Source organism: Phasianus colchicus, chromosome 14 (genome assembly GCF_987193195.1).
Source record: "Phasianus colchicus chromosome 14, bPhaCol1.hap1.1, whole genome shotgun sequence".
NCBI classification, from domain to species: Eukaryota; Metazoa; Chordata; class Aves; order Galliformes; family Phasianidae; genus Phasianus; species Phasianus colchicus.
In genome coordinates, this window is record NC_143449.1 from 7,984,773 (window position 1) to 8,011,001 (window position 26,229).

Sequence of the window (26,229 nt, forward strand, 5' to 3'; positions counted from 1 at the left end):
CTGATGCTGCATGCTCCAACTGTTCTCCTGAATAAATCCCCTGCTGAGCCAAGCATGTGAAAAAGCAGGCATCGAGCCTCCGTGACAATGACCGCTTCATGGAACAGAGTCAGGCTGCACTGTTTGCGTAGGGTTTCTGTGTTTTCACACATTGTCATGCACTGCTGTCAGGTCCGGGGCTCCCAAGAAAAACAGCTTGTGCAGTGTACAGTCCGTGTGGTAGCACTGAGGTGCTGCTTGGCGTGCTGCAGTGTGACAGCAGTGAGTGGAGCTGTGACTGCAGTGAGTGTCACTGCTGTGATGGGGCCACACTGCCATCCAGGGGGCCATTGAAAGGCTGCTGACAGGGGCTAATGGTGTCCTGGGATGCATTAGTACTGCCAGGAGGTCAAGGGAGGTGGTCCTGCCTGTCTGCTCAGCACTGGTCAACACCTGGGTCTAGGTTCTGGGCTGCCCAGTGCAAGAGAGCTGGACATACTGGGAAGAGTCCAGCACAGGGCCACCAAGGTGATGAAGGGCCTGCAGCACCTCTCCCATGAGAAGAGGCTGAGGGAGATCCGGGCTGCTCAGCCTGGAGGATGCTTGGGTATCCCATTCATGGCCATAATAGCTGAAGGGAGGTGCAAAGAGGAGGAGCCAGGCTCCTGTCAGTGGTGCCCAGTGTCAGTACCAGAAGCAGTGGGTACAGACTGGAGTGCAGAAGATTGCATCTAAAATTCCAGAAGCACTTCTGTGCTGTGTAGGTGATGGAGCCCTGGCACAGGATGCCCAGAGAGGTTGTGTGTGTTTCTTTCAAAGCTTCTGGACATAGTCCTGGGCACCCTGCTCTGTATGGCACTGGATGGACCCAGAGGTCCCTTCTAGCCTCAGCCAGTCATAGGTTAACCAACATATGCTATTGTCTGAGCGGGTGAAATGAAAGCAGATGTGCAGTGGAAGACTTATATAAGTTAATCTCTGTAGGCACTGCTGACTTCTATATAAACCAGATTCACTTGGAAACAATGCTGGTGGTGCCTTGGGGATGAGTTTGCTTCAGTTTGTAATGATGAGAGCTAGTGGGGATAGAGGACAGAGGAAGAGATGGGAAAGAAGGGTGAGCACAAAGCAGGGAGGCTTAGGAAGGGAGTAGCAGGATGCAAACAGGCAGGAGGAGGGCTGGCATGAAGGCTGGCAGCCCAGTAGGTAATGGGGCAGTGGCATCTGAGGCGGTGTGTGGTGCGTGGACAGGAATAACCGAGTGATTTATTTCCAGTGGGCTTCAGCGAGAGGGCTGGGAAAAGACTTCCAAGCTGCACTGAGCACGGCTGGTGAAAGCATCAACGTGGGCGGGAGAAGGCAGCGGGGCCAAGCATGCTGGGGGGACGAGGTGCCGGCCACGTACGCCGGGGCTGAACAATGCTGCAGATGGGCCGATAACGGATTTATAGCCCAGCAGCACAGCACCTCAGAGGAAGAGGTGAGAGTCACAATAGCCGGAGCCCTGCTCACCCAGCACACACCAGCACACCAAAACAGCCCCAAATACCACTCGTATATGTATGCATACATATTTTTTTTCATCCCTTGTTTTGCTTTGCCGCCAGTACGACGTGATTTCCAACGTTGCCTTCTGCTGCTCTGCATTAAAGCCCCTAAAACCCAAGCAGGCACTGCTGCTCCTGCTGTCCCACCACAGGGCGATGCCCCATTGACCACTGGCAGGCACTCAGCAACCCCGAACAGCACAGTCCACGCTGTGTGCGTACCTCTAAACATGACCAGAGATGGATAACGCACCGTTCACAGAGGCAGCTAAAGCACATGTGCAATTCATAGCTACTAGCAAACTAACACAAGACATAGTGCTTAGTATTTAATATATAAAATACACATACAAATATTCCGTTTCATAAGAATAAATGTCTCGCAGCAGGCAGGCACACAGACACACCTATGGATATGTGTATGTATATATGTGTGTATATATATATATGTATGTATCTATTTGCGTATTTGTATGGGGCTTGTGGAGGTGGGCAGTGACAGGCTGGTGCTCCTGGGGTGTTCAGCGAGCAGCCTGTGTGCAGGTGACTTTTATCACGTAGCTCAGCACCTCTCAGCTTCCAGCTATCCACAGAAGATCACTCCAGGATAGAGTAGGGTTTTTTTGCACCGAGGCTCCTTGCATGGCGTGCCGGCTCATAGAGGAGCTCATTGCCGCTGCCTTGCAGCCTTTGAATCCCTTTTTACTGCCTCTTATCTCCTGCTGGGGATTTTTTGAATGTTATTTGCAGTAAATATCCCTGACTTGAAAAAGAGTTGAGATGCACATTAAAATAAAAGAAAAAAAGCCTGTGCCATGCCAAATTAATGCCTATGTCAGCTTTCATCTAATGTCAATTAAAGCAGCTAGTATAAACAAATCGTTACGATAAAACCCTTGCTAAAAGCCCTGTTTCCAGTTCCACAAGCTATGGCGACCTCACTGATGCACAGTCGCCCTTTTCTTTCCTGGTGCTCTGACACAGCTTTGGGTATCCAGCTGGGATGTATTTCTTTAGGAAACCACGACCCCCCTTCCTTTTTAAACTGGTTTTATTCTATGCATTTTTTTTTTTAAAACAACATTCATAAAACATTCATTACAAAAGAAGTGCTAATATGGGATGGTTTTGTGTTTTTTTGTTGTTGTTGTTGTTGTTTTTAACTTTTTTTTATATATCAACAATCAGAAATTCACATTTTGAAAGGACGGGTCATACTTTTAAGACACACATTCAAATACTTTAAGATACAAAATTTTAAGGGAATATAAATCACAAGGAACAGATGTCAAAAAAAAGAAAAAATAAAAAGGAAAATTATGAGTTCAGTTTTACCAATTTCTTCACCTACATCTTACAAGCTCCTGTGAGGCCAGTTCTGTGAGGTGCAGCACTTCCACCCTTCCCAGCTGTGCCTTAAATACTCATTGAAAGCCAAAGCATGACCCAAAGCATTGCTATGGGCCTGACTTCTGCACTGAATTAAGCACCTGCTCTCAGCTACAGACCCTAATGTCTTGTTAATTACCCTAAAACTCAAGCCTCCACCTTGGTGCTCGTACGTGGCGTCAGCTCAGACATCTTCCCCTTTGAACACAAATATTAGGCTACCTGAAAACTTCCCCTGGGAAGCAGATCATCTTACATGCCATGCCTCACTACGTACACAAAAAACAACAACAAAAGCTTAATTCCTTAGCAAAACAGACACTAACTGCTCACAGTGTGCCTCGCAACCACGCTGCTCTTGGCAGCCGGAGCTGGAAGGTCAGCGAGGAAGAGGTTTAAGGACAAATGTCATGGAAGGAGATTTTGGGATGGAAGAGGCACTCGGGAGTTGCACTGACTCTCTTGAGGAGGCCTGTGCCCTGCAGGGGCGATGAAGGTGGGACAGAGCGGCTTGCTGCCTCGGCTCAGAGAGGCCTACTGGGAGCCGCCTGCTGCCCACGCTCAGAGGTGATTTGTTTTCCAGGCCCTGATTTGGATGCTGTAAACAAAGTCAGGAGCCAAACTGCTGTTAGTCCAGACATCAAACCCACATCCTGCAGGTCACCAAAATGTCCACTGGGGCAAGTGGACACAGCACCGGGGTTGAGCTTTGCTCTCGTGAGGTGGGTGAGAATGGGGGCACCCAAGAGCAAGGCAAGTCCTTGATGTAGTGCTAAGGGCATTGCAATGTTTGCAAAAAAAAAACCAAAAAAAAAAACAAAACAAAAATAAACCACAAAAAAAAAAAAAGTTGTGTAGGGGGAGCCAGCAAAAGCACAGCGATAAGCGTAGAGCAAAGTCCGTTGTGCATCCCTGCTCCCAGCCAGCAAACACACAGGCGATGCCTCTGCATGAGGGAGCAGGCCAGGCACTAGCAGCCCTTGCTGAGTACATGGTGCTAAAGGGCAGCTGGCTTTGGGAAGAAAGCATCCAAAAGAGTTGGCAAGTGTGCTGGGGCTTTCCAGTGCAGCCCCATTTCCTCCAGCCAGCTGGACAAGGAGAAGTGAACTCTGCCAACGTGAAAACTCTGGAAGCTGAAATATCCAAGGTAACCCCCAAACAAACCTCTGCTGGGTACAGATGCATAAGAAAGCCATGAAAGTAGTGAGAAGCAAAGGCTGGAGGATTCCTGGCTCCACTGTGACCAACCAGAGCCCAGGCAGGAGCTGCCTGAAGCCTCATGAGATGCTGCAGGAGCATCATTCCCTACCAGAGCAAGAGGGGTTAAATCTGGCATTTCACCCAGCCATGAAAATAAGAGGCAAAAAAAGAAAAGACAACAACTCACTTTGGAACACCCTGAAGCTAAAGATTTAGGAAGGCAGTCCCAGCCAGCGCTGCCAGGGCACGTCCTGCACTTGATGTACGCTTGCATAAGGCCATGTGGCTGCCTGAAGCAACGAGTGCACCTCACTGGGGGAAGCTGGGGTTTTTCATTACAGAGGAGCACAAGGCAGGTTTTTCTCCCTAGTCCTGCCTCACCTGCCCAGAGGAGGCTGGGGTGCACTGGGCCAGGACACTCGAGAGAAAAGCTAGATGCACAACAGCTGGCAGCCAATGTCAAAACTGTCCCCATTGTGCACAGCTTCCTACCATCATGGCAGACTTTGCTCTTCCAATTGTGCATGCAGACTGTACCTTTCATTGCCTTTCCTGCCTTGACCAATGGCTTGTTTTGACTTCACGTTGATCAAAGTCATGACCCTAACTGGACAAAGATGCTCACAGCAGGTTGGGGAGGCTGTCGACAGTTTTTGAGTTAGGATGGTATGAGATTGTACCGCTTCCACTGAAGTTGGGCAGAGACAAGACACGGGACTAAGCGCCTTCAATATTAAGAGGCTCCAATAGTAAGCAGATAAAAAGACCAACCTTTCAGGGATGCTGAGTCAGGCAGGACTTCCATCTGATCAAGCACTGCTCCCATGCCAGTGCAGCATTGAGCTCCCATGGAAAGGCCTCTATGAGCAGGCAAAGCACTTAAGGCACGTGGAAATCTGCAAAGATTTCAGTGTTTGAGGCAGCACCCCTTCTCCTATTGCTGGGCAAAAGATGTTTCTACCATTTAAATCCGTCATGAGCTTGCCTCGTGGGGCACTATGGTCAGAACGAGGATTTTGTGGTAGATGACACCCTGCAGAAAGGCAGAAGCAGACTCAGAAAAGCCAAAGGAGGGGAAATGGAACAGACGCCTCGCTTACAGGAACAGACACATCACAACACACCAGTATATTCTCCAGCTTGTACAGGGACAAAAGGAACAGAAGCACAGACCACAAGACCTTACAATGCACTAGCCAATGCAGATTAAAAAACAAAAGGGCTAGAGGGACATGCAGGATGCGGAGCTATTTACAAGGCTCCTGTTTCTAACAGCAGGTGATGGGGAGCAAAATCCGATGGATGACAGTTCCGCAGGCAGGATGGAAGCCACCTTCAGTCCTTGCCCTCTCCTGAGCTATTCCTAATTCCCATGCCTCCTGTATCCATCCTACCTGTGGGTTTCACTTCTCAGGACTTCACAGTCTTCAGGCACCAAACGTGGAGGTGAGAGGTGCCCAGAAATTCGCCTGTCTCCCCCTATGTTTTTAAGGTAGATTTTGCAGGATACTTTCATCAACCCCATGAGTGCATGCAGTGGAAAAGGAGAGAAACAGCTCAAAGCAGGTCCTGCTGCCCATTTCTCCTCCAAAGCTGCTTCCCCTGCGGAAGGGACTGTGCTGCCCGGACATGGCACACCAGAGGGGACAGGGCATCTGGAAGGGGCAACAAGCTCCACCTATGACCTCCTTTAAAAATACATTTATTATCTGTAAACCTCTGTCGTGACATATAGAAAACTAGGGAGATAATCAAGTTTGAATCCTGATGAGAGTTCTCCTTAGAAAAAATGGTTAGAGGAAAAAAAAGGCGGCTTGAAAATTGAAACTGTCCCAAGAAGAAGTGTTTCTGCTAGTTAAAAGCCTTCAACTAGAAGAACTATTTCTTGTCCTTTATAAATGTAGTGCATCTGAAATCATTGAGAATTACAGTCTGGCTAGAAAAGGGCCTGTGCTTGGGCTGTGGAGGATGCTGGTGGCAATTGTGCACTTGGCACATCACATGTGTGCTTCGGAGGCAGGGCAGCCCGGCAGCAGCTCGCCATTCACCACTGCCTCAGGGGTCAGCATCTTGTCCTTGCCAGAATCCAGGCGCTGCTTCTGCAGCATCCTCTGGTGCACCAGCGGGACGACAGAGAGCACCAAGCTGCCGATGATGGGAGGCACTCCGGCAAAGTAAAAACCCGCATGGTAATTCTGAAAATAATCGTTGAAGTATCCTGGAAGAGAAGAGCAATGGTGGTTATCCTCTTTAACCAGGACAGGTGAAAAATCAGACACATGCCAAACAGTCTCCAATGCAAGCTGAGTAAGCACCCTCCAAAAATAACACATTGCCATTTATCGGCTCTGGAAAATCCTTCTGATGCAGGATGCTCTGTACAGCTCACATTAGATGTCCCTAATTCTAGGAATTCCCTTCTGGCAATGAATCATTCCCAGACGATTTTTAGCTCAGATTCCAACTGCAAACAGTTAACGTAGTCACTTTGTTCTTGCGTCCCTTTCTCTGTCCCCTACTTTCCTTGGCATGGAGAAGAGCACAGAGACACTGCATGCAAACCCCACAAAACACAATGAGCCAGAAAATCCAAAAGCTCCTATGCCAAAACACCACCCTCAGTGACAGCAGCCATAAGCATCTGTTCCTTCCCAAGAGCAGGATCCAGGTGCAGCACCACGGTGTCACCAACCTGCAATTGGCGTGCCCGCAGTCATGGGCACAGCCATCAGCCCCATCAGGTACCCTATGGCCTGGGACGCTTGCATGGGCCCCACCAGCTCAAAGGCAATGGGGGCCATAATGGTGGTGAAGCAGCCATCGCAAAGGCCGAGGAAGAGGCAGATGACGATGACGCCCTCAAACCCTCGGCACTGCGGGATCATCATGCACATGATGCCGAACAGAACAAAGGACGCAACCTGGGGAGACAAAAGCAGGCATGTCGTTGGGGAGGGGCAGCAAGAAGCCATTCTGCTCCATCCCTCCGGTCACTTGAGGGTATCTCTGCTGGGCAGGAATGGGGAAGTCCCCAAGCATGGAGCACCAAGAGAAGCAAGTCACGGGCTTTGTGTTTTTTTAGTTTTGCAGACATGATGAGGACACCAGCAAAGCCAGAGTCATCTGATCACACAAGCAAAGCTACAAGGCCCAGGGACAGAATATCCACCAAGTGTCCCACTGGAAGGAGTGACAAGCTGTTGGCAGGGAATATGAGCCACTCAAGGGCAGCCAAGTAGAGCAGGCACCATGGTTACCTGCAGGTAAATCTTCTTCAGCCCAGGTATGCAGTCCCCAATGCGGCCCGAAATCAAGCGCCCCAGCCCAGACATGCCTCCAAGACAGACTGGGAGAATCCAGTCCTTTTTGGTTTCTTTAAATTCCTTCTCCACGTATTTCACCTAGGATGGAGGGAAGGACATAAGGACATGAATCCACAATTAATTCACTTCAGCAATGAGCTCCCGGATTTGGGGGTTGTTGTGTGATACCCATGTTTACACTACATTGTCACACCACCTCCACCCACCCCACACCCTGCAGCCTCCTCCTTGCCCACCACTGATGCTCATCCCCAAAGCAGAGAACATGTGGGAGCATGACTAACTGCTTTTCCCCACCTCTGGTCCCATTACAGGGCAATTTCTTAGTTTTGAAGCTTTTGATGGCTCAGTCCCTGCTGTTTCCCTCCTCCTGCCCGCTTCTGCCTTTGCATCTCCACCCATAGTCAAGGCTCTTACCAGATGCATGTATGGTACAAAATACCCCAGGACAGCTGTAGCAATCCCAAAGGCCCAAATTCGATAGGTCTTTCTCCGGAAAACCCTCAAGTTGAAATACTTGCGCATCTGGGCCCAGCACTGCTGCCGCACACTCCGGCTGCCCAGTTTGTCCTGCCCATCGTGCTGAGAGTCACAGGAGGGTGGCAGGAGGGGCCGATATGTCAGTGACAAGAAGATCTGGATGAGCATTAAGGCACTGAGCACTTGGAATGTGTGCGCCAGCCCGATGGCCTTTCCCACCATCTTCAGGAAGAAGGGCAGCGGCACAGAGATGAGGCAGCTGCTGCCGGCCACGATGCCATTGGCCAGACCAAGGCGACGCTTGAAGTAGTGACCAAGGATGACCAGCGAGGGCTGAAAGGCAAAGGAGCTGCCACAGCCAAAGAGGATGCCGTATGTGAAATAGCGAACTTCCAGAGACCTAGTGGGAGGAAGACATTGAGACGGTCACAATATGCAGAGGCAAGGAAGCTGTCTCACCTGCTGCCCTGCAAACCCTTGTGTTGAGCCTAAGGGCAGGCATACCCTGCATAGTCAGCCTGGCCTCGAGGAGCTTATTCCCCAGCCAAGGCAGGGATTATCCTCAACTCACAGCTGGCATGTTAAACCTCCAGGAAAATGAAGACTGTCTGGAGAGTGCTTTCTGCAAGGAGGAGGAGGCAGCACCAACCTGCGTGCCTTGGGAAGCAGGCTTGAGTGTGTGGTTTTTAAATACTGCAGGCAGTTTTCTAAGGTAGGCAAAGGGTGTTATTTTTAGTTACAAGTCTTTTTTTTTTTTTCTTTCCTTCTTTCTTTCCACTGAAACGACTAATTGAAAACATTCTGCACCCAGTGTTTCAAAGCAGAAGGCACCAACCCCAGTTATTAGGCACTTAGGGAGAGAACATCACATTTCTGCCCAGGCTCCAGGCTCCTTAATTATGTTCTCCTTTTTTAAGCTCCTCTGGGAGCTTCAATTAGATGGTTAATAGATCTCATTTGTACCTTACAGAGGTGTCTGTGCTCAAGCGGGGAGCAATGTGGCTGCCCTACAGAACAGAGGGAAGTCTGAGAGCCTTTGGAAGGAGTTTCTTCTCAAGGCCAGCTTGGTTTTCCCAATGAAACCCACTTCCTTCCTTAGCTGAACTAAAGGAGTGCATAACACCCTTCTGTTCACTCCAGATGGAGTATTATTTCATCCCTGTGTAATACATTCACTTGCAAAAGTCTGCCACAAAATGCTGCATTGGAAAAGACTGCAATAGAAAGGTCTGGGCAAGCAATGCTGCACCAACGGGGTCTCCTCTCCAACACTCAGAAGTGCTCATGTGAAATACTGAGTATTGCTCACAGAGCAAACAAAAAGCAGACCAGATCTAACAGAGCAGATCAAAACTGAGCAAATGTTTACAAGCACATCATTTCTTCCATGACAAGCTCTTCTCTTTAGCAAGCCAAGCGGGACAGGGAACATGAAAGCTGTGCCCAGGGGCTACAGGACAAACTGCTGTCTTGAACGGCAATTTTCAGCTACCTCGGGGCAACTCTACATCAGAAACACATCCTGGAGTCAGTAGGCAGCAGGACAGCTCTGACCACACACTCAGCAGCCCTGACCACCTCAGCTGGGTTACACCAGCCTTGGTGCCACAGCTAAGCTGATATGTGGGATAAAAGGAGACAAATGTCTCTGTTCCCATCTGCTCACCATCAACACTAAGACATCCTTGTGGGACAGCTCCAAAGCTAGGCCTCCTTCCAGCTTCACTGCTTAGCCAGGATTTGCCACCCTGCTGGCTGGGAAGCAACCAGCTGCTTCCCAGTAGGAAAGCAGTACGATCTCCCTGGGACAAGGGGGTCTCCCATGGAGAATGAGGTTCTCCCATGGATAATGAGTCTCTTTGGAAGAGCAGGTATTCCAGAAATCCGCATCCTCCTGGTACATGGAGCTCTCCCACGGATAACAAAGTCCCTGTGGGTAAGGTCTCCTGTGGGTGAGGACAAGGAAGCCTCTGAAGGATAACAAGGTCCCAGTGGGTAACAAGGTGCCCATAGGTAACAAGCTCCACTGGGAGGAGGAAGTGCCCCTCCAGTGGCTGCCCCTCACTGATGCTCCCCAGGGGAAGAGCCCTGGCTCAGCCCTGCTGGCAGAGCTTCAGAGGCAGAAAATGCAGAGGGGAGGGAGAAGCAGAAGGGATGGAATTCAAAGCTCAGCTCTGTAACACAACAGAAAATGCAATAGTAATAGCAAGGTCCTAGATGTAGCAAGTGAAGGTTTGCTCAAATACAACAGCCATGGGCACAGAAATAAAGGAAACAAGATGCTTGCCTTTAGAAGGCCTCAAGTATGCAGGAAACTCCAACAAGATACCCTTGCCTCCACTGCCAACCCTTAAATGAGCTTTGGGAAGTGGTGGATCCTGGCTCCACCTCTTCTGGTCACTCAGGTACATTGCATGCCCCTGAGCTCCCCTGGGTTGGCCCTGCTTTCCCACCAGGTACTCCATCATTGTTTCAAGATGTGACTTAGCAATTCCAGTACAACCACAAAATACCTCACACAGCAAGATTTCTCTCTTCCTAAGACATGGTGGCTGATATGAACCCAGCCCTTTGTGCCCAGTCCAATGACAGAGGCATCCCCAGGCCCATGATTCTGAGAGTCCCCAATTTCCGGGAAGATGTCCCTGATACCCTACCCCTCTGCATGGTGACAAGGACTCCAGGCAACCACAGATGCAGGGGGCCAGGTTTCCCAACAAGGCACCCCAGGGTGGGAGCACAGAGCCAGGCACGCCCTCTATGAAACCAGCAAGTTTTTACTTGAAAAACCACTTCTTGCAGCATTGTTAAAACAGTATTGATTGGAACTGAAACCCAACCCACAGCAAAATTTTTATTCAGACAAACTGAGGCAAATGACACTCTGGAGAATGTCTCTGCAGCGCCTTTGAGACAACATGCAAAGAGCTGTGAGTAAAGGACACTGGGGGTGACCTCTTTTTGCTCCCACTGAGATGGAAATGCATTGGGTTGGAAAGTCTATCACATCACATTGGGTAGAGCTGCCATCAGAATGCACATTAAAGAGCACCTGCCTGGGGAAACGTGCAGCAAGCCCCATGCTTGAGTAAAGCTCATGCTTGTTAAGGACAAAACTGCAGCTTGGAGAGGGATGTGGGCTGTAGTGATGCCTGGAGAGCACTTATCCAGGCTGAAAACCCCCGTCTGCCCCAGACTTTTATCCTTACTTGGTGAAGGAGCTGGAGAGGAGCCCGATGAAGGCGATGGCAGCTCCCAAGGCTGCTGTGGTCCTGCAGCCGATGCGGTCAGTGAAGATGCTCACAATGGGAGAGCAGAAGAAAATCATGCCCATGGCCAAGGAGCCAACCCATGCTAGGGAGAGAGAATGAAGAAAGGTCAGGGCTATGATTGAATGGGGGTAGGGCACTGAACAAAACAAGAACCAACCCCAGTGCTGAAGTCAGTCTGGGCAGAGGCAGTCCCATCACACGACGTGTTAACCCCACATGTGCAGCCTGAGTACCACAAGAACCTTGATGCACTGATGGATGGACTGGATGATCTTAGTAGTCTTCTCCAATCTTAATGATTCTATGATTCTGCTATCATTGTTAGAGCCAAAAGGTCCCATATCTCAACTTGAGGTATGGGCTATCCAGATCCAGAGTCATGAATACAGCATTTCTTCCCTCCCCACGAAGCCAGGGCTTCCCAACCTCCAGGAGGCTCCAGTCTCCATCAGCATGGTTTTACCATCCCTCCTAGCCCCACCAGCAAGAAGATAGATGCAAATACAGCAAACAAGGCACATCAATTGAACAGCAATTAAATAAACATGACAAACAGGCAACTCATGCTGTTGGCATGATGGGAACTGGATGTCAACACAAAATGAAAACCAGAGATGTGGCGGAGGCTGGAAGGAGGCAGCTGGAAGGAGGAGTGCATGGGGATACTTCTCTGCCTTCCGAGAGCTGCTGGCTGTGCCAGCTGACATACCATCCCCTGGTTAGGACCAGGAGCTCATATCTCCTCTCAACTCACCTCTGGAAAAACCACTGTCTGTCCATCTGTCTGCTTTAGGAAGCTTTTATTATTTGCAGATTATTTCAGCTCTACCCTCAACCTTGTCCCTTTTTAATGGTTTTGGTGTGTGCTTTTGGGAGGAAAGGCAGGCTTTCAAGAAAAAGCAATGTGGAAAGGAAAAAATCTGTCTACCCACAGTGAGGAGGAGCAAGGGGGGGAGGCTGCACAGGACAGACAAACAGTCAGACAAGGGGGGCAGAAGGGGCTGGAGCAGCAAGCCTGGAGCACCCAGCCTGGTGCATCCTGCGGCCCTGTGCCACGTTCCTTGCTGCTTTCTGACTTCTATCTCCCTTGTATCCACAGCAGGAGCTCTGCAAGGCCTCTCAGCACCCAATAGCAGCCAGGCCTCCGGCAGCATGAGACCATCAGAAAATAGTCAGGTCCCCATTAAGAGAAAATTCCTGCTGCACAACAACCTCCCTGGCTTGGCCTCTCAGGGACCACACAGGGAAGCTCTGGAAGAGCCGGCCCTTCAGAATTAATTGCAGGCTCTCAAGGAGCCAATTTAATCAGAAGTATTCCTTAATAAATTCAGAGAGGAGCAAACACGAGAAAAGAAAAGCCAAGGCCAGGCTGCAGCGGGGGAGAGGGGCGGGAGGGCGGCCAAGATGGGCAGGGCTCGGTAAAGTGGATAATGTGCTTCCAGAACTGTTCCTTCTACTGCAGCCAAGGCAGTAAAATGTGAGATGGCCCCGTCATGTTTGAAGTTTGTTATTTTTGGAAATTGCTTTAAGAAACACGGAAATAAAAGCATAAAGCGTGTATTAAATTTAAAGGGCCAGATTCGGATCTTAACAGCTCCAAGATTTACACGCAAGTAAGCAGGGTCAATCTCTCACCCAAAATATGCACTCACCTGCTGAGATCAAAGTGAGCCCCGGCCAGCACTCAGCACCAAGTGCTCAGCATCCCCGGCTCTGGGTTTAGGAGAGGAGATAGCACCCAATTAAAGCTGCTAAACAAAACAGACTCCCATGGCAAATTGCTCTACCTCAGAGAAAAGGCTTACCACAAGCAATGAATAAAAAGAGGTTTTGGTAACAACAGTGAATTACAATTACTGGGAACAACAACCTGGCTGGCAGAGGATGTTGGGACTGGAGGAGGCTGTGAGTCTGGAGGACACCTCTGTGGCTCCCACTCCTCAGGGATGTGATACCTGCCTCTTGTTTTGAGCTGAAGGAGCTCTGGGGATGCTTGGGGTGCAGGAAGAGCCAACCATGGGGCTGGTGCCATGAGCAGTCCTCTCCCCTGCCTCTGCTGTAGCAGAGGCTGACCAAGGAAGGCATCCCATCAAGCTCAAGAGGAGTAGAGCTTCAGCTACAGCTCCCCACATGGCTCCTTCCCACTTTGACTTAATAAAGACAGCCAACTTGCTGACTTGTGGTGGGTCCAAAGGCCTTCAGCGTGGTAGAGAAGGCAGTGGTTGAAGGTACTCAAGAGGAATGTCAGCAACGTGGCTGAGACAATCCCTGCTCCCAGCACTGCTTGCTCATGGCTCTAGATGGAGCAGAAACCAGAGAGCATCACCATTTGCCCACATCATCAGGCCATGACTGCAATGCCTTGGGACCACTGCTGGGAACCTTATGGCAGAGGAGGGCTAACTGTGTGTTCATAGAAGCAGGTACCCTGGGTTAGTCCATGCTTGCATGGGTTTCTTCCCAGTAAGACCACCCCAGCCTCCTTCCCTGTCCTTATTTTGGAAATTTTATAGCAGGGCAAGGTAGGCACAGCAAGGGGAGAAACAAATGGCAAAACATAATGCCTCTAGATGCAGGTCCCAATTCCCTCCCGGTGCTGAGTGCATTGTTCCAGCTTTCACAAAAACACCACTAAAACCCGCGCCGCACGGTACTTTGGGCCAAGCCTATTTGTTCCTTTAAAAACGCCTCTCCAGGGAGACAAGAGGAAGGGACATCGCTGGCGGTCGTGCTTCCCCGCTGACCCACATACCGCAGGCGGGAGGGATCAAGGGCCAGGAGGTGAGCTCAGATCCGGCGCTGGAGGAAGTGTCTTCCCTCACTTCCCGCGGCTTCTCCCACTCAGACGGGGCGGCCGCTGAGGGACAGGGACAGGGGATGGGGATAGGAGCAGGGAATGGGGATGGGTACATGAATGGAGATGAGGATGTGCTGCAGAGGGTGTCCTTTCCCAGATGCTTGAAATTTCTTGGAGGATCATCAAAGACCTTCCCAGCCTCCCTGGCTCCTTTTTGGGAGCCCAAACAAGCCGGTGGCCCTGCTGACACAGGCAGCTAAGTGCAGCCCCAAGCATCTGCAGCCAACACACAGCAGCTGTTCTACCCCGCAGAGCTTCTGCGTCATCCCCTTGCTTGCTCAAAGATGAGCCTGAGACACAGCTCCCTGCTAACACCCCGTGCTGAGAGGACTGGAATAAGGCAGGCACACCGTGAGGGCTGAGGAGGCCAGCACAGGGCGTGGGAGGAAGGGACGACAGGACGAGGAGCAGCATAGTAAAGTTGGAGAGTGGCGAAGCTGGAGAGCAGCAAAGCAACACCAAAGGCTCCTCTGGCTGCAAGGGGACACAGCCAGCCCTGTGCATCACGTGCAGCCCAAAGCCAGATCAGCTCATTAAGGGTCTAGCAAGCCCTGCTTGGTACTGTACCCAAAGCTTCTGAACAAAGTCCTCCTTCATCAGCTTGTCCCCACTCCCTCCTTCCATGCACAGCTCACAAACAGTCCAAAGCTGGGAATAAAGGGATTGCTCAGCCCCACGGCAATGCCTCATGAATGCCGTGTCCTTGTGGTGGTCCTTCGATGTCTTGTGACCACTAAGTGACAGACAGAAGTCTGTGGTCACTGTCTCATGGCCGTGCTAAGTAGGGATGGAGGCAGACCGTGGTTTGATTCAACAAGAAGTGATGCAGAGAGTTTGCATGAGGTCTGTGCCTTGGATGTGCACAAAATGCAGCCCAAGACTCACTCTGCACCGTGCTCACCCTGAGCCATGATGCTGGAGAGGCTGTCACCCCCACAGCAGCACCACGCGCCCGTCCCTGTGACGATCCTCAGAAGCTGTAGGCAGCACATGCAGTACAGATGGGCAGCACCGTTTGCCCAGGCAGGCCGGGAAGGATTTTCTCCTCTGCATTTCCTCCTGGCTTACAATTTCTGTGAGATGATTCACCCACTGCTGCCATCAGACATCACCCCACGCCTCCCCAGCCCCAGCCCCTTCTGCTCGGCGCTGCTGTGGAACCCAGAGCGGTTCCATTTTAACACACACATGCCCTCCTCCTGCATGCGGAGCCAATCTGTGATTCGCCTTTCATGTGTGCGATGTTGATTCCTGGTAGGGTTTATCTTGGCACAAACACCCGCTCTGAAATGTGCACGCATTTTGAGACTCAAACCCTGCCTTTCGTTCTCTATCTGCTCATTAATCCTCATTGTTCCTAAGCCCCTTTTCAAAACACACCCGAGGGGAGAAGAAGGTTCCTTTTTATTGCTGAAAAAAGCTTTCCAGCACCAGAAATACCAGCAGCAAACGCAGCTGTGCTCACACACATGCACTGTGCCAGGGCCAATACAACCCCACCGGGTGCCCAGTGCCAGGACCCTTTCCTCCAGCTTTACTCATCTTTGTTTTCTTACATAATTTTCTTCCTGGCTCTGACACCCCTCAGATGTCCCCCAAATCAACACATTGCAGCGAACTGAGTCCCTGGGTTTATTTTGCATCTAGTGAGTAGGAAAAGCATGGTCTAAAGGCAGAATTAGGGTTAAGGTTAGGGTCAGGCTTAGGGTTAGGGTCAGGGTTAGGGTCGGGTTTAGGGTTAGAGTCTGGGTTAGGGTCAGAATTCAGGTCAGAGTCAGGATTGGGATTAGGGTTAGGATAAGGGACAGGGTTCATGTTCAGGTCAGGATTCTCAGCTCTCCCCAGCTGACTGCACTCTCTGGCAGCTTGAAGCTCCCTCCAGGCCCATGCCACCTCACCATGTGTTTTTGGGGAAAAGGTCTGTGTTTCTGAGTTCAGGCAGATCCCAGAGCCAGCGGCAATGATTAACTTGGCCGGATGGCACAGGTCAGCCGTGGCCCCAGACACTGGCTGCTGCACGTTCGAAATAGTGAGTCTTTGGAAAAACCATGACCTGACCAAACTTCATGGGGCTTTGGCTGTGATTAACCTCCTCCCACCCATGTCTGGACCCGTCAGCTGGGAGACTGCAGCCTTCCATCATCCTCTGACCCAAAGATGTGTCCTCATTCCAGAACCCACCTTGGCCACTAGGAGCTGAGAGCCTGGGACTAGTGCCTGCCTCTTTGCAGAAGGACAGGTGGTGGAGCTCCCGGAATGTGCTGCGTGGCTTCACCTCTTCCTGCAGTCCAGCACTGCCAGGAGTCATGGGATGGCAAACCAAGGCAGGGATGACAAACCAAGGCAGGGATTGGCAAGGACACAAGCAGCATGGGGATACTCAAGGCATTATGAGCCCTCAATGCCCTTGGGAAGAGAATGGTCGCCAGTGGGACCTCTCTCAAATTGCAGGCAGGGTGGTCTCTGCCTGCTTCATCCCCTGGAAATCTGTATGCCCTTCCTGTCCCTCCCACAAGCCCTGCCTGTGCCGCACTTGGCAATCCTTTGCTTTCTGCCGGGAGGCCGGGCTGAGGCCGGGTGCTTTTTTCCAAACTGGAAGAGACAGCAAAGTTCCCCTCCCTGCCAGATTTCTCTCGAGCGATCTTCTGTTTCCCATTAATGTTGAGAAGAAACCATCAGCCTCGGCTCTGCGCCCCTCCCAGCACAGCTCCCACGGGCGCCTGTCAACATCCCAGCAAAGGGGCAAACTCAAACCAGCCATGCTGAGAAAAACACTCTGTTTTCAAAGGGAATACAAAGAGGCCGAGGAGAATAAATGGAGGCGAAACACTGGGCTTGGAACAGGCTTACAGAGGTTTTTTTACCCCCTGGTCAGGCATTTGACAGCCTTCAAGCCCTGGGAGATCTGAGGGTAGGGATGGGGCAGAGATGGAAAAGGAGCAGCTCCTGCATAGCATCAGCCTCATGTTCCCCCAATTGATAATTAGATGTCCTTTGGCTGATCAGTCCCTTGCCCCTCTCCTCCAGTGCAACATGTGGCTTTTGCCAAGTTGCTTCTCATCATCAACAAAGTCCATTCAACAAAAGCCTATAGCCATGGCTGTAAATGCAAAAGTCTATGCAGTGTGAGTAGCTGCTGTGGGGACTTTCCAAGGGGAGGCCCTTTGCATGTTGGCTTTTAGCTTGTTTCGCACACAGGCTTTGTTCCCAATGAAATAAGGCATTAATGGCCAAAGGCTTGGATGGCACTGTTGCACCTCTCTGCATCGCCACACCGGTCCCCAGCTCCAGTGTGGGGTGGCATGAGGTGATGCTGGCTGTCTGGGGATTCCACAGGGCTAATTAAAAGCAATAGATAAAAAAATAGAGGAATCTCAGGATGAACTGTCTGGGAGCTGAGCCAGAGCTGCTGGGTCAGATGTGGCTCTGCTGGTGGCCACTGGGACACAGCTTCCTCCTCTTGTGCCAGGAGTTCCTGCCTGGTCCCCAACAAGTGCCTCTGTGTAGTGCTCTCATAGCCCATGGATAGAGAAAAATCCCCAGGTCTGTATGTTGTTGTTAAACCACACACCCAGGGGCCAGGAGAGGGGTAAAACTTCCCTGCGATCTTAATCTCTTCATTGGAGTTCCCTTACATTAAAGCACACGTTTGAGAACACCTGGATATCTCAGAAAAATAGAGCATGCCATAACTAAGCAAATCTGATAGCTGAAGGAAACTGGAGAACAGCAATAATAGAGATGTATTTATTTTTATTTCAGAGAGAAATGGGCTAGACCCCTTTGCCAACGGGGTGTTACTTTTGGCTGACCTGCTCTCATCTGAAAGTTCTCCAGTTGTGGGAACACGTGTGTGCATAGGGCTGTGTGCATCCGCGTGTGCACGCACGTATACACAGGTATGAAGGAGTGCTGCAGTGCGGAGTGGGGCCGAGGGGACACAGGGACACTGGATGAGTCCAAGTGCCTGTGCAGCAGTGTGCCTCCAGCCGCGCGGAACACCAGCATTTTGCTGCATCAAGGGCTTTTTGATCAGAATAAATAACAGAGCAGGTTCAGGAAGGGTTCTGTGGGGCACTGGGGGCTTGATCTTCCTCCAGCTTGGGTTTAAAAGCTGCACATCCTACTTCTAAGCTCAGAGAACCTCCTCCCCAGGAAAATGTTGTGTTTTGGGGTCAGCGCAAGGATCAAAGGGCAAATTCCCCTGATCTAGTAGGAGTCAGACACGGGAATGATAGCGGTAACCAGTCACTGAGCAGCCACTTGGCTCATTTTCCTGCTACTTGTTTTCAGTTTCTCACATGAAGACCACTCATGCCACGTCCCTTGGAAAGGGAAGTGCATCCGTGTGCATGGAGCTGATGCCCTTAGGATCTGGGGACAAGGAGGGAAGCCATGAGACATGGATGAGTGCATGGGCACAGCACAAGATGCGGCTCCCCTTCTCCAATGCACCCAGCACTTGCTCTGAGCTAACCACGATGTAGTAGCATTTCAAGGAGGTGGGATGGTCAGGAGGTGTCACAGGACAGGCAATGGAGAAGTCCAAGCAAGCCCCAATCGATGCTCGGGATCCCCCCAAGCCACTGCTGGTCCCACCAGGACATGGGATCGGACCGGTCGGAGCGGCTGAGCGCTTTGCAGAGCCTGGAGAGCCTCTCTTCTGCCTACACTGACAATGATAGACCTATACCAGCTGCTTCTTGCTCAACCTGTTCGACCATTGGGGCTGAGCCAAAACTTACTCATTCATAAGAAAGCACATGGAGAGATTGACTCGTCACCAGCCCTGAGTAATGGGGAAAATGCCAGCAACCCACAGCTCACACACGGGAGCGGGAGGCTGCTTTTCAAGCCTCCATCACATTCCTGAACTCAAATGCTCTGACAAAGCAGGAGAGGGAGAAATGATGGATGTGCCCCTGGGAGAGGCCATGGCATGGCCACAGTGACATGGCTACTAGGAGGGAGAGCTCTGAAATCCAGCCTGAGGCTCAGCCCTAGAGGGTTAATGGCCAACCACAAGGTTCAGATCAGAACCTGAAGTACCCACACTCCAGACTGTTTGCTCTATGGTTTGCTTGATGAACTGGAGCAGGGCAGAGTTTAATAACTTTAAAAAAACCCACTGCGATTTGTTAGCCTTTGGCAATACCCTAATTTCATGTGATTCTCCCTTAATTAAGTCCCTCTCCCAAAATACATTATTTAGCCCAGATGCAAGCAGCACTGGAAATGGGAAGGCATCAGGGAGGTTCACAAAGATGGGCTGTGACTCCTGAACTTGTGACACCACATCACTGGGGATGCAAAAACGTGGCAAAAATGTGCCTTGTACTCTGGCAGACATTTGTCTGAAAATAGAAAATCTGTGGGCTGGGGAACATGGCAGGCAAAGCCCATCTTGGCCCAAGGGCAACAGGAATGGAGCAGGGACCCCAAAAAGCCCCAACTCCTCCAGAAGCACTGGGCTCCACCGAGTTTATTTTGCAAAAAAACAATCAAACCACCCAGTGTGGCTGATATTTATCCTTTGGCAGCGCCATATCTCAGTAACACTCTGCTATTATTACATGCCACAATTAAGCGATAGGGTTGTAATTACCTTATCTGATGGCAGTGCTGGCCAGCACTGCTGAGTGGCCAACTGTGTTGTTGCTTTACCACGTTGGGCGTTTCAAAGCCAAATGAAGGGTTCTGTGGTCCCCAGTACAAGAAAGGCACTGAACTGTTGGAGTGGGTCCAGAGGAGGGCTATGAAGATTATCAGAGGGCTGGAGCACCTCCCCTGTGAGGACAGGCTGAGAGAGCTGGGGCTCTGCAGCTAGGAGAAGACCTTTTAGTGACCTGCCAGTACCTGAAGGGGGCCTACAGGAAAGCTGGGGAGGGACTTTTTATAAGGGCAGGCAGTGACAGGATGAGGGGAAAAGGCTTTAAACTGGAAGAGGGTAGATGTAGATGAGATATTAGGAAGAAATTCTTTACTGTGAGGGAGATGAGACACTGAAACAGGTTGCCCAGTGAGGTTGTGGGTGCTCTCACCCTGAAGGCCAGGCTGGATGGAACTTTCAGCAACCTGATCTAGAGGGAGGTGTCTCTGCCTATAGCAGGGGATTGGAATTGGATGATCTTAAAGGTCTCTTCCAACCCTAACCATTCTATGAGTCTGTGATTGTATGATAATAAGGCCAGGAGGGTCCGCGAGCAGGCAGGGCACAGTGCCAGGGCTGCAGGCTTAGAGAGGGACTCAGCACATCCAGCTGCATCAGCACAATCGTGGTGTTTATTGCAGAGGAGCCAAGCCCCGGCATCTTGGCATACCAGGAAAAGCAAAGCTGGGGATTTTCATCCGCACATTCATCACCTCCAAAAGAGCCCTATTTGACCTTCCAGAACAGACAAATGCCGTGAACTGGTTGGACCATTGGACAAAAGTTGGACCTGATGTTCTCAACGACTGGACTTTACAATCTTAACGGTCTTTCCCAACCTTAACAATTCTACGATTGATTCCAATTCAGACTTTAAGTTTGGAGCAACTCGTATCCTAAGTCTTGCTGTTTTTTCTCTTTTTCTCTTTTCATTTGCCCCACTTGTGCCGAGTGCCCCTGCCGCGGGCAGGGCAGGTCGCAGACCTCCTGGCCGGGCAGCCGGGTGCCGCCGGGGCGCAGCCACAAGAAAGGCTGATGCAAATCGCATCGTTAGCATTCTTTCCGTTTTAATAACCCAAGGTGTTACCAGCAACAGTGTTACTGATTTTTATCTCCGCAGCGCCTTTTAAAAGAGCTCCAATTTGTTTTTCTTGGAGATCTCATTTTGTTTTATTAAAGCTAACACCGAGAGGGAAAGGAGACATTCTGGGCCCAGAACAAAAATATCCCATTTAAATACCCCGTATTATTTTCTTGGAAACACTTCTCCTTCAACTTTAATTAAGCTCTCCCTGGGCCGGGAGCTTGGCGTGCCCAGCTTACAGGGAGCTAATCCCCTGCAGCCCCTGCCCCAGCGCTCCCTGCTTCCATTGTGTGCACAAACCTCAAGAAATAAATGTGTTTTTGCTAAAATACGCAGATTAATAGCTGGCTCGTGACCAAGAACGCCTTGACATTGCCTCTTTGCCACAGAGCATTGCCCTGGTACTCCCTGCTGCCTCAAGCAGGAGGCCAGAAAGCAGCTTTTGGGTTTGGAGTTTTCTAAGTAGGGAATCATAGAATCATAGAATCATAGAATGGCTTGGATTGGAAGGGGCCTCAAAGTTCATCTAGTTCCAAACCCTGCCATGAGGAGGGTTGCTGACTGGTAGATCAGGTCGGGAAGAGAGTGTTCTGCCCAGTGTCTGCGGTGCCACGGAACCATCGGCCACCAAATGGCACTGTCACCACTGCAGGGCCAATGGCCACCCAGGGGCAGGGCTGCAGGGTGCAGCGCTCCCAGCTGGGAAATCCTGAGAGGAGTGTGTTTGGGTGTCGGCACGTGTGTGCCCATTATATAATTAGTACCGATCTTTAATCACGGGCAATTTGCTCCGCTGGACTTGGTGCTGAGGGTGCACTGGAGCTGCTGTTGTGTACAGGTTGCTCCTCGCCAGGTTCCAGCACCACTGCACCCTGAGACGACTGGCAAGTACAAACACACACACACACTCACGCAACATCCCCCGAGAGGCAGGATTTCACCTCCCATCTGTGCGCAGGAGCTGCAGGAGTGGGGATTAAGGCCAAGAGCCTGAAACAAAAGCTTTGTTTTGGTGCCTGATGCAAGGTGGCCAAAGAAAGGGGATTTGGGGGATGCCGCTTGCTGGACTCCACAGTGCCTTGTCCCCACTGGACCCAGGAACAGGTGGGGGCTCATGCCAGAGTCCCCCCACAGCACTGCAGGTAAACCCTGGCAAGTCCCAAGCACCAGGAGCAGTCAGAGGCAGTGCAGTCTGCAGCAATCTGCTGGTCCTATCTGTGCCCAGGAGGCTGCTGCCCTAAATGAGCTGCACTGGGGTAAACACCCAGCATAAGACCTGCGTGTGTCTGGTCACACCCTGCAAAGGGATGGAGGACAGAAGGGCTTCACCCAGCTTCTCACCCTAAATCATGCATCAGGTGATAAATAAATCCCAAATCCCAAAACAAGCGGGGAGGCTGGAGTGGGGCAGCCCTCTGCCCGCAGCCCATGCCCGGCAGCCGGCAGGACCTGTTGTGCGAGGTGCTGGGGGAGAGATTTCCATCGCTCACAGATGCAAAGCGTGTTGCAGCAATGCTGAATGCGCGTCACGGGGCTTTTGCAACCGCCCCAACTATCTTGGGGTGGATGCAAGGAAATAGCCCCGAGTGAACCGAGCTCCCGCAGTGCCGGCAATGAGCAGCCCGGCACACGCTGCCAAAGGAGCATTGCCTTCCCTGGGGACAGGGAATGGGAATGATCCTTCTAGGAAGAGAAGGAGAAAAGAGCAGTGAGCAGAAATGTTGCACAGTGTGAATGCAGGTGCTGTGGAGCAGGTGGGGAGCACCCGAGGGCAGTGAGCCCACAGCACTGGTTTCAAGGAGGTGCCACTTTGGGAACAAGGTTGTCCAGAGAAGTTGCGCAGCCTCTATCCTTGAAAGCATCCAAAGCATCCCCTTGGCTGACTTCTGGAGGATGCAAGTGAGGTATGGGGACCCAGTTTGACTTGGAAACCTGGGCAGCAAAACAGAAGTTCACGACACATGTTGGCTGTGCAGGGTGAGCAGTGGAGCCAGCAGTGAATTGAAAGTGCCAAATCCTGCAGGTTTGAGTAGGAAGGTGGGAGCTCAAAGCTGGTACCACAGGAGGATGCTGGAGGCTGAGCACAGTGCAGCTCTGTGGCAGCCGCTCCCTTCCAAACTCTGAGCGCTGCTGAAATGGATTGGGATTGTTTCCAAGAATTACCTCCTGTGATTTGCACTCCCTGGGGTTTCCCTCATGAGGGGGCCCATGCTCCAGCCCCAGGGGGAGCTGTACTGGCTGCTCCCCTCAGGCTCTCCTCGTGTTGGTTGCACCGAAACGCTTTATTTTGTCAAGAATCAGAGTCACTCCTTCAGCAAGCCTCCCCGCCCCGTTACGGTGTTGGGTTACAAACAGCCCTTTCCAGCTAAGCTCACCCATCCTAATGGGTGTTCCAGGAGAAATTTCCCCCCTCAGATTAAACAGAAAGCCAGTTATGGAGATGCCATCAGCCTGGCACAGTGAGAACCGTGCACGGAGGGTTGTGCAGCTAACTCACTGGGGCTGGGCAAGAAGGGAAGGCTGCTCCTCCCGCTCCCACGCACGGATGGGAGGAGGAGGCTGATGGACAGACGGGGGGGGGGTGGGGGGGGGGTGCGGGGGGGGAGGAGGAGGACGGACAGGAGGAGGAGGACAGACACATAGACATGCCTGAAGGGCTGTGGCCAAGCAGAGCAGATCCTGGGGTCATTCTTCTGGGTGCACTCAGCTCCCATTTTGAGCAATGGAAACATTAAATATTAAGCAAAGGGAGTTAATCTGTACCTAGTGTATTGACAAAGAGCAAAAGAGGGGGGAAGAAGAAGATAAATAAGAATATCGGGGGAAAAATCGATGCGGTCCAGCAGCCGCGCTCGGCTGTCACTCAGCACCTCGGCAGAGCAGGACGAGTTGCTTCTGGCTGAGTGCTCACATGCCTTTTTTTTATATTTATCCCAGTGTCAGTGATCCCCCCGCCAATGTCTGCCTCCCCCCAAAAGCAAACAAACCCAAAAGCACAGAGTGTGCCGTACTGAAGTCCTGGCTGGGCCCCACGCTGCGAGGGGACGGCGGTGGTCCCGGCAGCGAGCGCAGCGCTGCTTGTTGACGGCCGCCTCGCAGTATATTTCTCCAAACAAAGCAGCGTATGCATTCAATGCATTGTTGGGAGAGGGTTTGTTTTCAAAGCCTGACCCGAAATTTGAACTCCGTGGATCCTGCGTTTCTCAAGATCAAACGCGAGAAAATGTGACCAGTGCAAACAAGAAATAAACCTTGATAATTATAGCTGTGCGCTGGGGCGGCTATTGTTTGGCTCAGACCAGTACCCGCTTCAGCATAAACAGAACCCTATTTTTAAAGGGATGCCTGAACGGCGGTGGCCGTGCTCAGCACTGGGCTGAGAGCCCCTCCAGCATGAGTCCACCTCCAGGGGCATGGAGATGGGAGCCGGGGTGCGGAGCCCTAGGGCTGTGCCGGGTGTTAGGGCAGGATGGACTGCGTGTTCCCATCACATCTGCACAAGACAAGGGAATCCCAGCGTTTGGCTGCCGCCGCCAGCCATGAGAAGCAGAAGGACATTGGGCATGAACAGATGGATTCAGGAAGGCAGTATCAATATCAACACTCACAAAGGAGCTCCGATATTTTCCCTATTACGTTTGCACACAAACGACCGCCGCAGGGAAATTATGCAACCCCGAGCAGGAGCAGTGGGGAAACCAGGGGAGGAAGGGCTGAGGGCCCCACACCACATCCCACAGCACCCAGCATTCACCCCAAAACCCACAGCCCGTTGATACCAGATCCATCCCCACGTTGTGGTTCTCAATAGCCCCTCTGCTGGGTGCCCAGGCTGGAATGCAGATCCGTCACCCAGGCAGTGTAATTCCCCAGCCCGGCTCACCTCACACGCCCACACACCTTTCTTTTTCGAGGCCTCTGTGCGGTCACAGCCACAGATAATACATCTTGGGAGTGAGAGACAGATGCTGTCTCCTCCAAACTCTGTCTTGGGCATGTAGTCTTGAAACCACCAGGGCTTGTGTTATTCGATTTCTTTTGTTACTGCTTCTATGTTCCCAGCTCTGCCTTAGGCTCTGCAGATAGGATCATGGCAAGCAGGAAGCAGCCAGCTCAGCGATGAGCTGCCCGGGATCTCACACATGCACAGCCCATCAATCACTGTAATTACCCCAGCCACACGCGCCCTGCACACCGCTGTGACACAGTCACCTCTGTTTCTCCAGTGACAGCATCGCAGGGGTAATTCCCCATTCTCAGGTGGTGCCTTTGGGCTGGGATCACCCCCGTCTTCTCAGAAGGACTGCAGACTGCTCGGCCACCAGCAGTCCCCAAACTGGGCTTTGAGCTCCCTACCAGCCCCCGTCCTTTGTCCCATGCAGAGGGACAACAAAATCATTGGGTTTTGCCCTATGCCAAGTTCTCGACCCTACAGTTACAAGAGAGGTGGACCATGGTTGTCCATCATAGAATGGAAATGACCTCATGGAGGTTGGGCCTCTGGCACATCTGGGACCCCTGACTGCCACCCCAGGGCAGGGATCCCCTCACTGTGCAGTGAAATGTCCCTTCTCCTGTCAACACAGCCCCGATGGCTGGGTCCCCGGTTCCTGCTCATATGTGCAGGTGGGCACTGTCTGTGGCCCTATGTCTGTCCAGGAAAGCAGCTTCAAGGTAATGTGGCTGCAGGGCAGATGTTCACCCTGACTGTGGATCCCAGAGCCAGGACAGACGGACAGCCAGCCAGACACCCACGGTGGGAAGAGAGAATCACATAAGAACCACATGAACTCCACGGGCTGATCCGGCATCGCTTCCCCTGCACCAAGAGGCAGCGGGCAGGACAAGCTCCGGGCATGCTTTTCGGATGAATTACTTTTAATTGAGTACATCGCAGCTTAGGAACAACACATGATACTGCGGCGGATAAATATAGGGACGAGCGCGGGGCCGGGGGGGCAGGGAGCGGTCCGGCTCCAAGCGGGGCCGGGAGGGGCCGGGGAGCCGGAGGGGACCCGTACCTGTTTTAAACTCCAGCGTGGGGTCCTTCTTGCCCTCGCCCAGGTCGCTCTGCAGCATGGTGTAGATGATCCCGAAGGAGTTGTGGATGCCGAAGATGGAGCCATTGCACCAGGCGGCGGCGAAGACCACGACCCAGCCGAAGCCGCCCTCGGGAGGCTGGAAGGGCGCGGCGGCCCCGTTCGGCCCCCGCTCGGCCCCGGCCCGGGGCTCTCCCTCCCCGCCCTCCTCCGCCGGCCCCCGCTCGCCGCCCTCCGCCCCGCGCTGCGCCATCGCGGCCGCGCTCCGGCCGCCGCCCGCCGCCCGACTGCCCCGCAGCCGGTCCCACATGCCCGCCACCCCCCCCCGCCCGCCCCCTCCTGCCGCAGCCTCACTCCCCGCCTCCCCTCCGCCGCCTCCATCCTCCTCCTCCATCGCGCGGCCCCGGCC

General features: G+C 52.0%; 1 protein-coding gene across 1 annotated transcript; it reads right to left on the minus strand.

Annotated features, from left to right (window-relative positions):
• Positions 1 to 1,863: 1,863 nt before the first annotated feature.
• On the minus strand, positions 1,864 to 26,229 carry SLC16A2 (solute carrier family 16 member 2). The gene is made up of 6 exons (XM_031594437.2): positions 25,803 to 26,229; positions 11,128 to 11,272; positions 7,856 to 8,318; positions 7,373 to 7,516; positions 6,808 to 7,036; positions 1,864 to 6,333 (listed from the first exon to the last, which is right to left on the minus strand). Exons 1-6 carry the CDS (start codon positions 26,212 to 26,214, stop codon positions 6,113 to 6,115), a joined length of 1,614 nt encoding a protein of 537 aa, XP_031450297.2. The 5' UTR covers positions 26,215 to 26,229; the 3' UTR covers positions 1,864 to 6,112.